Source organism: Aedes albopictus, chromosome 3 (assembly GCF_035046485.1).
Source record: "Aedes albopictus strain Foshan chromosome 3, AalbF5, whole genome shotgun sequence".
In the NCBI taxonomy this organism is placed as follows: Eukaryota; Metazoa; Arthropoda; class Insecta; order Diptera; family Culicidae; genus Aedes; species Aedes albopictus.
The window spans coordinates 220,395,389-220,410,962 of NC_085138.1; the positions used below are offsets into that span (position 1 = coordinate 220,395,389).

At 38.6% G+C, this 15,574-nt stretch overlaps 1 protein-coding gene and 1 long non-coding RNA gene across 2 annotated transcripts in view; one reads left to right on the forward strand and one right to left on the reverse strand.

Moving 5' to 3' along the window:
• Positions 1 to 15,574, forward strand: part of LOC109417145 (NACHT and WD repeat domain-containing protein 2) — a 41,177-nt gene that overhangs the window by 11,911 nt on the left and 13,692 nt on the right. Inside the window, exons 3-10 of the mRNA XM_019691267.3 lie at positions 10,375 to 10,565; positions 10,624 to 10,753; positions 10,822 to 10,966; positions 11,032 to 11,699; positions 11,761 to 11,961; positions 12,030 to 12,875; positions 12,937 to 13,329; positions 13,424 to 13,608. Of these exons, the coding sequence (XP_019546812.3) occupies positions 10,375 to 10,565; positions 10,624 to 10,753; positions 10,822 to 10,966; positions 11,032 to 11,699; positions 11,761 to 11,961; positions 12,030 to 12,875; positions 12,937 to 13,329; positions 13,424 to 13,608 (2,759 nt within the window). The remainder of the gene's footprint in view (positions 1 to 10,374; positions 10,566 to 10,623; positions 10,754 to 10,821; positions 10,967 to 11,031; positions 11,700 to 11,760; positions 11,962 to 12,029; positions 12,876 to 12,936; positions 13,330 to 13,423; positions 13,609 to 15,574) is intronic.
• The window catches only part of LOC134291353 (uncharacterized), a 33,106-nt gene that overhangs the window by 5,254 nt on the left and 12,278 nt on the right, over positions 1 to 15,574 (reverse strand). The window lies entirely within an intron of this gene.

Sequence of the window (15,574 nt, forward strand, 5' to 3'; positions counted from 1 at the left end):
ATGATAACCAATCATGTTTTCGTACAAACATAATTTTATTCAAACTTTAAGATTTTTTGTTCTCTTAAAAACATAAAAAGGCTTTATGGAGAAATTTCTCCATTTATCATTATCATTATTATCACTATACCTTACCTACTTATTTATTGTTAAAAAGTCGCCTATACTTTTTTTAAAGATTTTTTATTTATATTTCTGCGTCCACATGGAAAAATTTCCCTTTTGATATTTTTTTTGTGCCCCCATTGGAGGAAGAAAAAATCCTTTGTGATTTTGAAAGAGCTGAGGAGCCTCCTGTATGTAAGAATGTTCACGTAATTTTCTCGAAATTTTGAGCTTCCTCATAAATTTAGGAAAAGTTACCTGAATCATTTTTTAAAATATTTTGCTTCCCATTTTGTAAGTAAAATCTTTTTTCCAGTATAAAGAAAATTTTATTCCGCCTTCTTAAATTTAATAAAATGATTTTTCGAAATATTCTGCGCCTGTGAATATTACAATGCCTCCCTCCATACGTTAAAAAATATCCTCTATGATTTTAGACATTGCTTCTCCTGAATATAAGAAAACCGCCGAATTGATTATTGATTATTTTTGCGCACTCATGTTTACAAAAAAAACCTCTGTGATATTGGAACCACTCCCTGGTTTTAGTTCAAAAATTCTTCCTCCGATGTATTCAGAAATTCTTCTATATATTTTATTGGAAATTCTTTCAGGGATTCCTTCGAAAACGTCTTCAGGGATTCCTCAAGGGATTCCTTTAATAATTCTTCCAAGAAATCTATCAAGCAATCATTCGGAAATTTATTCGGAAATTCAAAAAAAATCTTAACGGTTTATTTTAGAAAATCTTGCAGGATTTTTTCAAACATTCGTCCATGAACTTCATCAGATTTTTTTCAGAAACTCTTCGAGAGCTTTCTCCAGAAATTTCTCAAATAATTCATTTAGAAAACCATTCACGGATTCCTACAAAAAATCCTCTAGTGATTCCTTTAGAAAGTTTTCCATGAAATCATTTCTCTGAGAATTTCTTTAAGAATTGTTTCAGGGATTCTTTCAGTAAATCCATAGATTCATTCAGAAATTTCTCTGAAATTCCCTAAAGATTTATCCAGAAATAAAGAATTAAAAAAAAACTCCTCTATAAAGAATAGCTTCCATTCGAAATCATTCCATGGATTGCTTTAAAAAATCCTCCAATGATTTCGTTCAAAAAATCTTGCATAGATTTCTTTATAAAATTCTTCGGGGATTCTTTTAAAAATTCATTAATGGACTTGTACAGAAATTCTTCCAGAGCTCCATAAGCTTCTGAAAGAAATGCTCAAGCGATTCTTCCAAAAATCTCTCCTGAGATTCTTTCGGACAATCACCCACGGATTACTTCAAACATATTTCAAGTAATTTCTTTCAGAAATTATAAAGTTCAGAATTCCTCCAGAAATTTCACGAAGAATTTCTTTAGAACATCCTTCTGAGTTCCCTTTAATTTTTTTTTCCAAGATTCATAATAAAGCTCCGCCAAAGATTTCTTGCAGGAATTCTTTAGAAAACCTTCTATGAATTCCTTCCAAAATTGCACTATGGATATCTTCAGAAATTACTCCAGTATTCATCAATAAAAAATCAATGGATCCTTCCAGAAATTCTTCCAGCTGAGAGGAATCTTTAAGAAATTTTTCAGATAAGCCCTTAAAACTTTCTTCAGAAATTTATCCAAGAATTCGTTAAGGAAATTTTCCATGGATTCCTTCTGAAACTTCGCCAGGGATTACTTCAGAAAGTCTTCAAGAGTGTCTTTTAGAAAATCCCTCTGAAGGAATCAGAAGTTTGTCCAGGAAAACCATAAGTTTTAATTTCTTTATTAAGATTTCCAGCCCTAGGCTGGTTCATCTTCGCATTCTGACGTTCTTTTAAAGATTGTTTCAGAAATTCTGTAAGCTAGCGATTTTTTTAGAAAATATTCCGGTGATTTCTACAGGTACTCATACAGGATTTCTTCACGAACTCCTCCAGAGATTTCCTCGGGAATTTCCCTAAGGATTCCATTGGAAACACCCGCAGTAAAGTCTCCAGAAATTACTTCAGGGGTTCATCCAGAAAATCAAACAAGAATTCCCGCAGAGATTCTTGCATTATTAATTCCAGTGATTCTAGCGAGAATTGATCCAGGGATTCCTGCAGAAATTCATTCAGAGATTCTTGTGTTCCAGTAGCATTCCTCTGAATATTTCCTCAGAAATTCCTCCAGCGTTTCCTCCAAGGATACCTCTAGAATTTTTTCCACGGATTCAGAAAATTTCCAGAAATTTTTACTAGCCATTTCTACACAAATTGAATTGGAAATTTCTCATAAGGTTTTTCCCCAGGAATATTAAAAAAATCCTCCTGGTTCTCTATTGAAGGATTTCTCCAAGAACTCATCTAGAGTTTCTCAATAAATTCTTCTTGGAGTTCCACGAAGCGTTTTTCCAGGGAGTTTTCCTTGTTATTCCTTCAGATATTTCTTCAGACATTCCTCCTGAGATTCCTTCAGGAATTTTCCTGAGATTCCTTCAGGAATTTTCCTGAAATTCCTTCAAAAATACCTTCAGGGAATTTTACAGGAATTAGACTGGAGAACCTTTTTTTAAGTAATTCCTCCATGGATTTCTTCTGAAATTTCTTCAGGAATTTCTTTGGAAATATCTCCAGGGACTCTTTCAGTTTTAAGAACTTCTTTATGATTATCAGCAAAAGATGTTCCTTGGATTTTTCTTCGTAGAATTCTCCTAGAAATACCTTTAAGAAATTCCTCCAAGTGTTCCTCCAGCAAATTCTTGAGAAATTGCTTCTGGGATTCTTGTAGAAACCCCTACAATGATTCTTTTTAAAATTGTTTTCTAATTCCATTAGAAATATCTCCTGTGATTCCTTCAAAGATTCCTCCAGAGATTTTTTCAGCTGTTCATTCAAAAATTTCACAAAAAAATACTGGAGGAGTTCTTGAATTTCTTAAGGAATCCCTTAAGGATCCTGTATCTTTGAAGTAATGCCTAAAAAAAATCATGAGAAACTTATGGAAGAATTCTGGAAAAAAATCCAAAAAAAAACACTCTTGGTGGAGTTTATGAAGAAATTTCTGAAGATATTTCTTAAGGAATTTCTGGAGGAGTTTCTTCCAAAAAGGACACTTTCGATGGATTTCTGAAGGAATCCTTGGAGAAATTTCTGAAGTAATTAAAGAACTTGTGGAGACACCTCAGGAGAAATGCTTCGAAGGATTTCTTGTACAATTTCTCTAGATGAGTGAAAATCCTGCTGAAATTTCTGAAAACAAAAGCCCTGGTGGAATTCTTCAAGGAATCACTATGAAAATTTCTGAAGGAAAAGAATGTTTTGAAGGAAACTCTCAAAAAAATCTTGGAAGAACTGAAGAGCTTTCTGCAGGTACTCCAAAAAATGTTTCTTGAACCAATGCCAAGGAATAAAGCTCTCGAGAAACTTGTAGAAGAATAACTCGTGGAGGAATTTTGGAAGAAATGCCTGAGGGAATCTCTGGAGCAATTCTGGATGGTATCAATCCCGCAACCCTCCCGAATACCTAAAAGAATCTCTGGAGGAATTCCACCAAGAATTACTGAGAGATTTCCTCAAAAAAAATCTGAAGGCATCCATAGAGTAATTCCTACATGAATCGCTGAAAGAATCTGCGAAAGCTTTTCTGCAGAAATCTCTAGTGGAATTTCTGATAGAATTTCTAGGTGTAATCCTACAAGAAAAATACCAGCAGACAATTGCACATGAAGATCAGCGCGTCGTTCCTAACCCGACGTCTCCACTAGACAGAAATGTCTTGCCTTTTATCCGAACAGATATGTCATGACAGAAATGTTCTCTCGCTGTTTGCATGAAAATCAGCGATGTTGATCATTTATGTTACGTTTTCTCTTTCTGGCAGCAAAATGGCAAGACATTTCTGTCTAGTGGAGACGTGGGGTAAAGCAAAGCGAAAGTTATTTTTAGACGCAACCTGGTTTGTCTCTGCTTGGTAAAAGGTGTGTGTGTGTGTAGTGGTACAAAAACCTTGTAGCGTTTCTTAACCCTCGAGCAGTCGCGTCTTTGACTACCTGCAGGGACGCCGCGCTCACGCTGTGTACCACATGCGTGCATTTTTCATGGTGCGTGTACTCAGTACACAACGCGACCGCTCCCGGGTTAATACAGTGAGCCTATGAAGTCATCATACACATTTTTGTATTGTTTTAATATAGAAACTAGTAAAACATCATATCTCAATTCTTGGTAGGATTTCATGTTATGGGTGTACTTTTGAAAATACGGTCAACTTTTCGTTAAGTGCATCAAACATTCTGAAATTTTCACTGTAAGTTGATCAACTAGTTGCCTGTCTATGGTCTAAATCTGAAAAAGATAGGGCTATTTCACTTGAAGTTGAAAAGATTCTAGTAAAAAGCAAAATTAGCGGATAGCCAACTTTAAGGTGAATATATAACGAAGCCACTACTTTAATTTGACCCGCTGGTGGTGACCGATCGATCAACTTTTCAGCGCAATCCCTCTTCTAATTCCTCAGATTTGTGCTCTTGAAAATTCGAGTAGTGGCTTTGTTATATATTTACCTTAAACTGTTATATCTCCGGATTCAATGAACCATATGCAATAAAATTTTTAGCGTTTATGACTTATATAATGAGCTTCGAAAGACGCTTAACTTAACTTAAAATTGATAACACGAAAATAAAATTATAGCGATTAGATTATTTTTCTAATATAACACAAAATTAGCAAAAACTTCAACATCGTTTCCAAATGCAAGATGGTAATTATAGGCCATATAAATTCGCATAATGGGGCACGTTCGGTGTAGTACTAGATTTGTAGTAATGAGCTGAATTTTTGTATGGTGAGAAGGTCAATTCTCCATTTCTGCAATGAAATGGTGCAAAAAGCGTGAGTATTATGATTTCTTGACTAATTTGATGCTGTTTGAGTAAAACTTTGGATAACTATGTTGTTTATATTGCAAGAAATGGAGAAAACTACAACACTGTTGTCCAAAGTTTTGCTCAAACCGCATCAAATTAGGCAAGGAATCATAACACCCACGCTTTTTGCACCATTTCATTGCAGAAATGTCCATTTCTTGCCAAGTCAACAACACAATAATCCAAGGTTTTACTCAAACAACATCAAATTAGGCAAGGAATCATATAACCCACGCTGTTTGCACCATTTAATTGCAGAAACGGAGAAATTAGCATCTCACTATACAAAAATCCAGCACCAGCTAACTACTTTCAATCTAGTACTTTACTGAATGCTTCCTATTGCCTTTTTATACTTTAAACCAACTTTAAGTGTTCATGTAAAGTAGTGATTGCTTTATTGCTTTTTTTGCACCGTATTCGACCCCCTGCAGAAATTTTTTGTCACACCACAATATGTTCCCACCAGTTTCTGCATACATTGGTTCGTTTCGCTGCTAGAAATTTTAAGCGTCGGTTACACTTTTTGGGTGGTGCATGGAATAATCGGTTTGTTTACTTGCTACTTTCTTTGGTGTTTGACGTGTGAACAAATATTTTAGACGATTGAACATTTGCACGGTAATCTAAAAAGCAAAGCAAGATGCAATACATATACCGTAAATTTGCATGCAATACGGCTTCAGGTCCGTGGTTACTTACATTCATTAATAAATACACCAATTTACTTAAAATTCATAAAATAAATTAAACGGCTATAACTTTTTTTTTCTACAAACAGTTTAAGGTTAAGTCAAACGTTTTTCAAAGCTCATTAACCCTCGAGCAGTCGCGTCTTTGCCTACTTGCAACGACGTCACGCTCACACTGTGTACCTCATTTTTCATGGTGCGTGTACTCAGCACACGACGCGACCGCTCCCGGGTTAAGTCATTAAAGCTTCGTGTAAAATAGCCCGATCTTTCGCCAATTTGAACCACTGATAGACGACATTTTTGTGAATGGACTACCAGCTTGGCGCGCGCCCACAGTTGATCAGCAGGAGTAAATCCATTTTATTTTGTATGGCGAAAAGCATCTAAACTCGAATTTCTCTAAATGGCAAGCTTTTATCGAAAAAATATTTGGTAGGCACCAAACCGGTCATCATTGTGCACAACCGCTACCAAATATTTTTTCGAATATTGTGTTCCTCTTCGAGAAATACGCCTTTAGATGCTATTCGCCATACAATATTTTTGCGATTTACTTTTAGCGATTTTTCGCGCATAGAAGTTAGCGCCACATTGGTCAATGCGGAGAGTAGGAAAACAGCCAAAGCATTTAATCCATTGGGACAGAAACTCTCATACACCGATAAACGCCTAAAAGTATGCAATGCCCTTGGGTTTTCATCTAGTTTAAACCTCCTTTGGCATTAGGGTAATTTTTGACTCAAACCATACACTACATCAGCGAGCTGCTGCCAACGTGATGCAAAAGTAAGGTTAAACTGTTATGATCAAAATTTGTTGCAACAATCCAATCAATCGAACTTAGTAAGCGTAGCATGATCAAATGTTTATAAACTGTAAACATATTATTTCTCAGATAATGAATCTTGATAGCTCAGTTCACGGAGTTTTACTCAGTACTCCGCAAACGTACATAAGTATACAAGGAAAAATGAAATTATCTGGACAGGCAAAATTTTCTCATTTAAAAAACTTTTCGTTAAGCGCATCAATAAATCACAAATTTGTACTTACATTGATTGGATTTTTGTAACAAATTTTGATCACAACAGTTTAAACTAAGATGAAAATCCAAGGGCATTGCATACTTTTGCGCGTTTATCAGCGTATGGGGGTTTCTGTCCCAATTCACAAAATTGCTTCCAATTAATAAAATCACCTGAGATGGCTCTTCATATGTATTATTTTGACCTACGTGTGCCTTTTGCTTAACTGATTGACAGAATCTATCTTATAAAATCCAAAATACAATACCTCCCGCACAATCAACGATACCCGCATTATCAAAAATACCCTGTTCTACGGTAGCGAAATGTTACATGCAAGTTACATGCTTTCGGGCATCAATTTGTTTTTAATGTTGAACTATCGGCGAAGTACCAATCGGAAGAAGTTTCCTAATTCACAACTGTAATTTTTCTTCTCTTATTATTCAAGAGAAATTGTATAAACTGTGTATTGAATAGAGAAAGAAATGCAGTAGCATGATCGGTTTTATGATTTTGAGCAAAAAAATCGTTTTTATTTTTTGCACAATGCTTCTACTAAAATCAGAGAGTAAAAAATTCGAAGATTGAAAGTGAAGATTGACATTCTCATTTTTTCATTCGCGTTTGGCCACATTCATTGTCAGCTGAATACCTCTCTTTTTTCATTCAATTCTCTGTCACGAATATTTTTTCGCACGTCGTAAAATGTCCAATTTCTGTTAACAGACGCACAGTCCGACTTAATGGACGAATAGAGACGATAATTAATATTCTAATTAACTACTATACACAAGTTTTGAGGTGATTGGAAGTATAATCGGGAGTTGCGGTTCAGTTATATTTCTCAGTGAAAATTGTCAGTGACAGAAAAATGAATGAATAGGTGAAAAAATTCATTCATCAAAATGAATTTTATTTTGATCCCTCAGTTGAGAATTTTCAAATTTCACGTTGAATTTCACTCATTGAAAATGAAAATTTTAAACTCTGACTAAAATACAGCATGACCTAGAGTGCAGCACAAACCTGATCAGAAAACGCCAAATAGTAGGCAAAGTCTCATTCAAAAGAAATTATACTCCAACCTAAAACGTCCGTTATAGTGTTCTCAGATGTTTCTCTAGCGATAGAATGATCGCTTTTGCAATTTTGCAATTTACTCTGCCTTACCAGAGTAAGTACTAAGAAAGTCAGAGTCCCTATATATAAATATCTTCAGTTCAGTTCAGTGAAGTGAAGTGATTTTTCTGAAACATTTTTTGGCGTATCTAGTGAAATTTGCTGGCACCAAATTAATTCAATTTATTTTGATAATTTTTCTGAAACATTTTTTTGGCGTATCTAGTGATATTTGTTGGCACCTAATCAATTCAATTTATTTTGTTAATTTTTCTGAAACATTTTTTTGGCGTATCTAGTGAAATTTGCTGGCGCCAAATTAATTCAATTTATTTTGTTAATTTTTCTGATACATTTTTTGGTGTATTTAAACAGAAATCTATAGTTAGGGGGGTCAAGTGCCCCCCTTGCCCCCCTTTGTCTTCGCCAATGCTCGGTACGTCGATTCTTAACATCATCGGGAGCACCCAAACACGCCTATGGTTGTGAAAAGGAAAAGCAAGCAATGCGAAACGATTGCTACTTTTTCCGCTTTTTATTCAGTTGCCGCAATTACTGAACGGTGGCTTTCAAAAGGGGAATGTTTTCGGGTAACTTTTCCGACTTCCGAGTCAAGCAGTTCATGTGCAGCAATTAGTTTGATTGATTCCACTTCATAAATCATGGTGGTGACCTGGTTGACAGTAAGGAAAAGCAGGAAAACGTCTTCGTTACGGCAAAAGTATAAACGACACGAACTGTCGTTACTGCAGAGATAAACTTTGTTGCAATAAACAAATTATCTTATATTGCTCTGCCTATTGAGTATAACAGAATAGAGGGGCCCAGATGCAATGGAGAGAATGTGAAATTATAACCAATTTTGTATCAAACGGATTTTTATCATCTTTGAACATTATGTTCAGATGATTTTGTAGTTCCATACTATTTGTAAAATTAGTAAAATAAGTAAGAAACTTCCCATTTCTATCGGAAGCAGATTAATGGCACTTGCAATCCTTTGTTTCCCTCAATTTTGCGTCGAAGAGGAGGAAAGTTTTAAGAATCGAGAAAAATAGGCAAACATAAAAATATTTTGCAGAACATGAATTTCTTTACGACTAAGGACCTGATACCACGTAGATTATAGAAAATGCATACCGGTTTGTACTGTACAGTTATCCCCGATGGCTATCGATCACCTCCGGCTGTGGCAGTCTTGCTCCATGTTCAAGCCTGTTCCGAATAGCCAGAAGGCCACTGTGTGTGCACACTGTGCACCCATCATCGACCCTCCAATCTGGAGTTAGGGTTTACATTCAGACTCCAGAAGATCGCATACATGCTGAACTTTGCACCTTTCCCACTGTAGTTATTTAGCCATAGATTTAAGAAGCAATCCAGCCTTTTTCACTAGTCAAGCGGCTCCCCATTCGACTATCCAGGTGTTTCCACCGAAGACCAAAAGACCCAATTCCACTTATGCGCTGGATAGGGAATCTAGCATGGATGAGAACTGGTCTTTCAGTCACCTAGGCGGGTACAAAGCAACTGCAGTAGTACACAGCGTGGAAATTATCACCTGGACTTAAAATCGACCAGTTCTACAGATCGTTCCTGATGTGTCTGAAGAAGTTCAGCAGGTACCACAACTGAGCTCCCGCCACGCTTAGGCTTACTTCACCTGACCTACCTGTGCACCCGGCGCTTGATCACCACCCCTGGGATAGCGCCAAAAGGGTGTAAGTCCACAATGATGTGTGGGTAAGGTACGCTTAGGAATGAATCCTAGGCTCTCATCTCCCTGGTAGATGGTATGATTGCCTCTAAATGTTGAGTCTACATGCACTACGTTGGTTGCCGAACCTGCGGTCCTTCAGAAGATCGATGAGTACATAGGAACTTCCGATGCAGTGAGAGATCGATTTCAATTTCCAACTTCAATTTGGTGTTAAACCAATACCCGACCACCATACTTAGGCGCTATGAATCAATGAAGGATTCGAGGCGTCACCACACTCGAAGAGCACACGGGACAGGCAGAAGGTCGGCAAGAGACTGCAGTCAATGATAATGATAAGAGAAAGAGAGTAATAATTGCCAATTTGCGCACCCTGGTCCATGAAGGAGAGGTGGAACCAGTGAACGACAAAAGGAAAGAAAGTGAAGCAGGTGAAAAGTATCTCAGAAGTGTAGCAGGTGGTAGGCGAAACGTAAGATGGAATTAGACAGTGCGAAAGTGGGAGAGGGCATCGCGTGTCGAGGATGGACGTCAAGTACCATACAATACTGATCAAGGAAATACATTATAGAAGATGGATAGCGTGGGACGATAAAAGTAAATGAAGTAAAAGTGTATGCGAATCCAGGAATAGCATGAGTTTGCTTAAGTAAATGTACGAGTGATTATTGTCCACGGAGTGCCAAGATCGTCTTGGCGACCCTTGGAATCAAACAGTAACACTTAAAAAACAGAATATAATCAATTAGTTATTCGTCAATTCAATATTAAATAATCGGAATGCTTCCGCTGAATAGATAACTTTTTTACATCTACAGGTGGTTGACATGAGATGGGGCGTAAGAGACGAAGCCACCGATGATCACATGACCACTGAACTGTGCATGCGTGAGATCAAAAATTGCCAACGGCTTTCGATGGGTCCGAATTTTGTTGTATTCCTGGGTCAAAAGTATGGCTATCGCCCTATACCTACCTATATCCTGTCATCGGAGCTACAGTTGATAAGGTATGTTAAACTTTAAATGAGACGATTGATGAATATATGATGAGAATTGGTTTTACAGAGATGATCTCGCGGCTATGGGTATTGATGTCTCACTTCTGGACTTGTGGTACAAGAAAGATAGCAATGCTGTACCTCCAATCTCAATTTTGCAACCAATCTCATCAATCCTGACTAACTTTAACAATAAGGTATGTTTAAATTAGTGCTCAAAATTGCACAGTTCGACACTTGAAAAGTTTATTATCCTTCAAAACAGAGAGTTCCCAAATTACAAGCGGAAGATCAGGCAGTTTGGTGGGATACCATGACAAAAATGCAAAAACTGTTTCGCAAAGGAGCTGCTTCGCTATTTTCGCAAGGGAAACTAGACAAAGATCAAACTCATAACTATTTCATGTCTGGTATGTACCCACAATCATATTACCTAATATTGATAGCAAAGATCATAAACTCGAACATTTTGCAGTCACTGAGAGAGAGGTTATCAACGGTGTTCTGAATGTAAAAAATACCAAGAACCATTGCCTGGCGTATCTACGCTACATCAACAATATAAATCTACAGAACTTGAAGAAAGCATCCTTGTACGTGGACATACTGAATCGTAGCTTGGACACAGAAGCCTGCAAACTGCTTGCTGATCTCAGAGATGTCCGCGTACCAAATCGAATCGAGGCATCCAACCTCCAGAAGTACACTATCGAATGGATCGGCCGCGAAGGGTTGGATGTCGAAACCCACGAGGAGTATCTGAATCATTTCATTACACATTTCTACAAAAATATTGTTAAACTTGTAGATCGTGCCATGCGGAAGGAGGACTCCAGTGCCCAGGGTCAGATTGTCACTGAGATACTGCAGCATTTGCACGCCTGCAATAACTCGGTCAAGGTGTTCTACGGACGTGAGGAACAGCTGAAGCGAATTGAAAGCTATATGCTGGGAACATGTGATAAACCTTTGGTTTTGTATGGCGAGGGAGGTTGCGGTAAAACATCTCTTTTGTCAAAAAGTGCTGCTTTAACATTCACCGAATGGTTCGCTGATGTTCGACCGATCAGTATCATACGGTTCCTCGGAACAACTCCAGACTCTAGTGCACTGACGCCTACTTTGATTTCAATATGTCAACAGGTACGTTGCTGAGAAGTTTTCAATTTCACGGCCTACTATATAATTATTGTCCATTTTTCAGATATCGTATAATTTCATGCTACCTTTCGATCAAATACCAGATGATTTAGTTCCGTTAACAGCACATTTCAAGCAGCTTCTGACCTATGCTAATAAACAACAACCTTTATTACTATTCCTCGATTCAGTTGATCAACTGACAGGAACACAGGATTCCAGCAAAGTTTCTTGGCTACCAACTCGTTTGCCGCCACATTGTCGGGTAATATCCTAATCAGCGTGTAATAAGTGTAATCATTTAACCCATTTTTATCCATTTCTTCATCTAAGATCATTGTTACATGCGCTGCGGAAGAATCCAACCCAGTAGTTTCCCAGGAGTACCATTTGCTGCGCCGGATGATCGACATCGAAGACAACTTCATCGAAGTGACGGCATTGGGCGAGGACCTTGCAATGAACGTGATCAAGATGTGGATGGCAACTGCTTGTCGGGATCTCTCCAATTATCAGTGGCGACTCGTAGCAAACGCGATCGGCAAATGCTCTCTACCGATTTTCGTCAAACTCGTGTTTGCCGAAATCTGTCGATGGAGGAGCTACACACGGCCACAGGATACCCATCTGGCTTCGACCGTCATGGATAGTATTATGATGCTTTTTGAGCGTATTGAAAAGCAGCACGGACGAATCCTAGTATTCCACGCACTGGCTTACATCACTGCGGCAAAGTCAGGCCTTTCGGAGAGTGAGCTGGAAGATTTGATCTCACTGGATGATCGGGTACTGGATGACGTCTATCAGTACCATTTGCCCCCAGTTCGGCGTATTCCTCCATTGTTGTGGACGCGAATCCGTAATGACCTGCCCAACTATCTCAGTGAACGGGAAGCAGATGGAGTCAACGTCATGAACTGGTACCATAGACAGTTCAGAGACACCGCCAAGGAACGATACTTTAAGAACATGAATATGGCAATCTATTTTCACTCAATGATCGCCGATTATTATCTTGGAATCTGGGGCGGTAAACCGAAACCATTCAAGTACACGGAGATCCAAAGGCATCGTTTCGGTCTAACGGACAAAGAAGGCATTGCTGACAGGAAGGTTCCTATTCAACCGCTAGTTTTCACTAATAAGGAAGGCAAGGTTACCCGCTATAATCTGCGAAAGGTAAGTAACCAGATACCTATTAGTCATTTAGCATTTGCATAAAAAACAAATCTCGTTCCAGTTCGGAGAGTTGCCTTTCCATTTGGTGCGATCGAGACGATTCACTGACCTGTACGAAAACGTGCTCTTCAACTACGACTGGTTACACGCCAAGTTGTCCAGTTGTCCCTTGCAGGCCGTGCTGGCCGATTTCGAAGATGGTTCGGTGAATATTGACGATAAAGATGCCAAACGTGAGCTTATGTTAGTTGCCGATGCCCTTCGGCTAGGCGGTGCTATTCTCGGTGTCTATCCCAACATGCTGGCGGCGCAGTTGATCGGTCGTTTGCTGCCCGAAATTGGCGGAAATCCCAACATTAAGATGTTGCTTGAAGCTTGCGATAAGTCCGGTCCTAAAGACTCTGCCCTCATCCCATTGAACCACTGTCTCCACACACCGGGTGGCCCATTAAAGGTAATCCTCTCGTTTACTGAAATGTGCAGTCATTTTGCTTTTCTTTGTCCGTTTTTCTTTCTCTAACAACTCCAAACAACAAAACACCCATCAGTACTCCTTGGAGGGACATCAGTTTGCGGTGTTTGGGTTCTGTCTTACCAGCGATTATCGCTACATGGTGTCGATTTCGACGCGATTCATCACTTGGGATTTGTCCACTTCCGACCTGACGCGTGACGTGAATCCGGGTATGGAGGGAATTATGCAGCAGTTAGTTCTCAGCCCGGATAATAAGTGGTAAGTAGGTGTGGGGATTTGGGTTTATGTCGAATTTGAAAACGATTTGATTGTGAAATTAACGCGTAACAGAAAGACATGTTGTGCGGTCGTATCTACATTTCACTGCTGATACACTGTTGTATGCCTGGCAATCAGGGATGGCATTCTGCACTGAAAATGCGCACAGTGCAGCTCATTTTCATATTAAAACCGCAAATACTTGCACACACACACTGAGGAGCATGCCATCCCCGCTGGAAATAAAATAAATTAGTCAACTTCCTTCTGACAATTAGACAATAATAGTCAGTCAGTTGAAGATCCTTTTAGTGTTGTCCTCACTTGGTATAGCTTATTAGCTCACCATAGTTTAGATAGTTCAAAACAGAATAAGCTATTCTCCATTGGATGAATTAGAACCAGTGACATGGCGACCGTAACAATACTTGATTAGTACAGTAGTTTTACGTTAAATAACCATTAGAAGAGATTGGGGTAACTCGCGCCCCTAAGGAATGGCACGGATTCTTACAATGATGTCCATTCTAGTTACTTGTATCCAAAAATTCACTTTATTTGTATTTTCAATAACTGTGAAATAATGTGTTTGGAAGCAAATCCGAACGAAGACAAATGAGCCGCCCAATTAAGGGGCTATAGTGCTGCATGAATCAAGGCATTTGCTCGACGATATTAAGGAAGATTCAAATATTACGTCCATAGTTTTTGTTTTCGAATTTGTAGACTCTCATGCCACATTATTTTCCTGTATTGTTGTAGAGGCAAAAAATGGATAATATAACACCACAATTCCGAGATAAACTAGCCTAGGGTTAAAAATCTCGTTAATACAGACAAAAAACACCACAATTGCCTAAAGGTTTGCTTTAACGGTTTCAAACAAGGCAATGAATCATAATACCTTCGCTTTTTGCGCCATTTGATACAGAAACGGAAAACTTGCAATTTCATCATTAAAAAATCCAGCTCATTACTACAAACCTAGTTTGTAATAGTAGTTTACGCAACAAGGTGCAGAATGATGATTTTTACAGCACGAGTCGTACACTTATCCAACGAGGCTTGCCGAGTTGGATAATTACGTCGAGTGCTGTATAAATCGAGTTCTGCACCGAGTTGCGTACAACGTTTTTTGCAATTTCATAAATTACCACTTGAGCAGTTTTCAACTAAACTTTTTCATCAAACTGCACACTGATGTTCATAACCATGTTTAAGAAAGTCTAATCATAGCAGGTTATATTGTGCAGTTGTCACAATTTTTCAAACCTGCGTCCAGAAAGCATCATGAAATTGATCAAAACTGAAAACAGTGCTGTAATGGTTCATTACGCAACGCAAATCAGTGCTGTAATGAACCATTACAGCACTGTTAATTTGGTGTGGGAACGTAGGCCTTTCCTGTCAGATTTGCGTGAGGTAAAACAGCCTATTACGATGAGAAATTGCAAAAAATCCATTTTAATCACTCCATGTGTCCTTGGAAGGCGGGCAAGTTCGACACCACGCCTGCTTTGGATTGATATTGCATGCACCTCAATTTGATCTCTTCACAAGTAAGGTGCTATCCACTTTCACTGCAGAAAGACGTGTCTTTATCTATCCCGGATCTTTTCGTAGATCCAATTCCATGCTACAGGCTTCATTCCAACCTAGTGAGCCGCCGTAACTACAACGACATATCAGGAAGACTTACACACGGCCAATTTCCCGATGTAAGGGTCGAGTTCAACCACAGGTTCTCGGTATGACCTGCATAGCCGACTTCCGAACCCTGAGATCGATTGCAACTCAAGTTGCGACCGTCCTAGCAACTCCTCGAATCCACGCGCCACCTCTTGTATAGTTTCGAGATTATTTGGGTGAAAGCCAGTGAAACGGCGCGGCATTCGAGCTAAAAACATCTTTGCACATCCTCCATTCTGCCACTGCAGCTGTAGAGATACTCTTGTCCCAGCTCCAA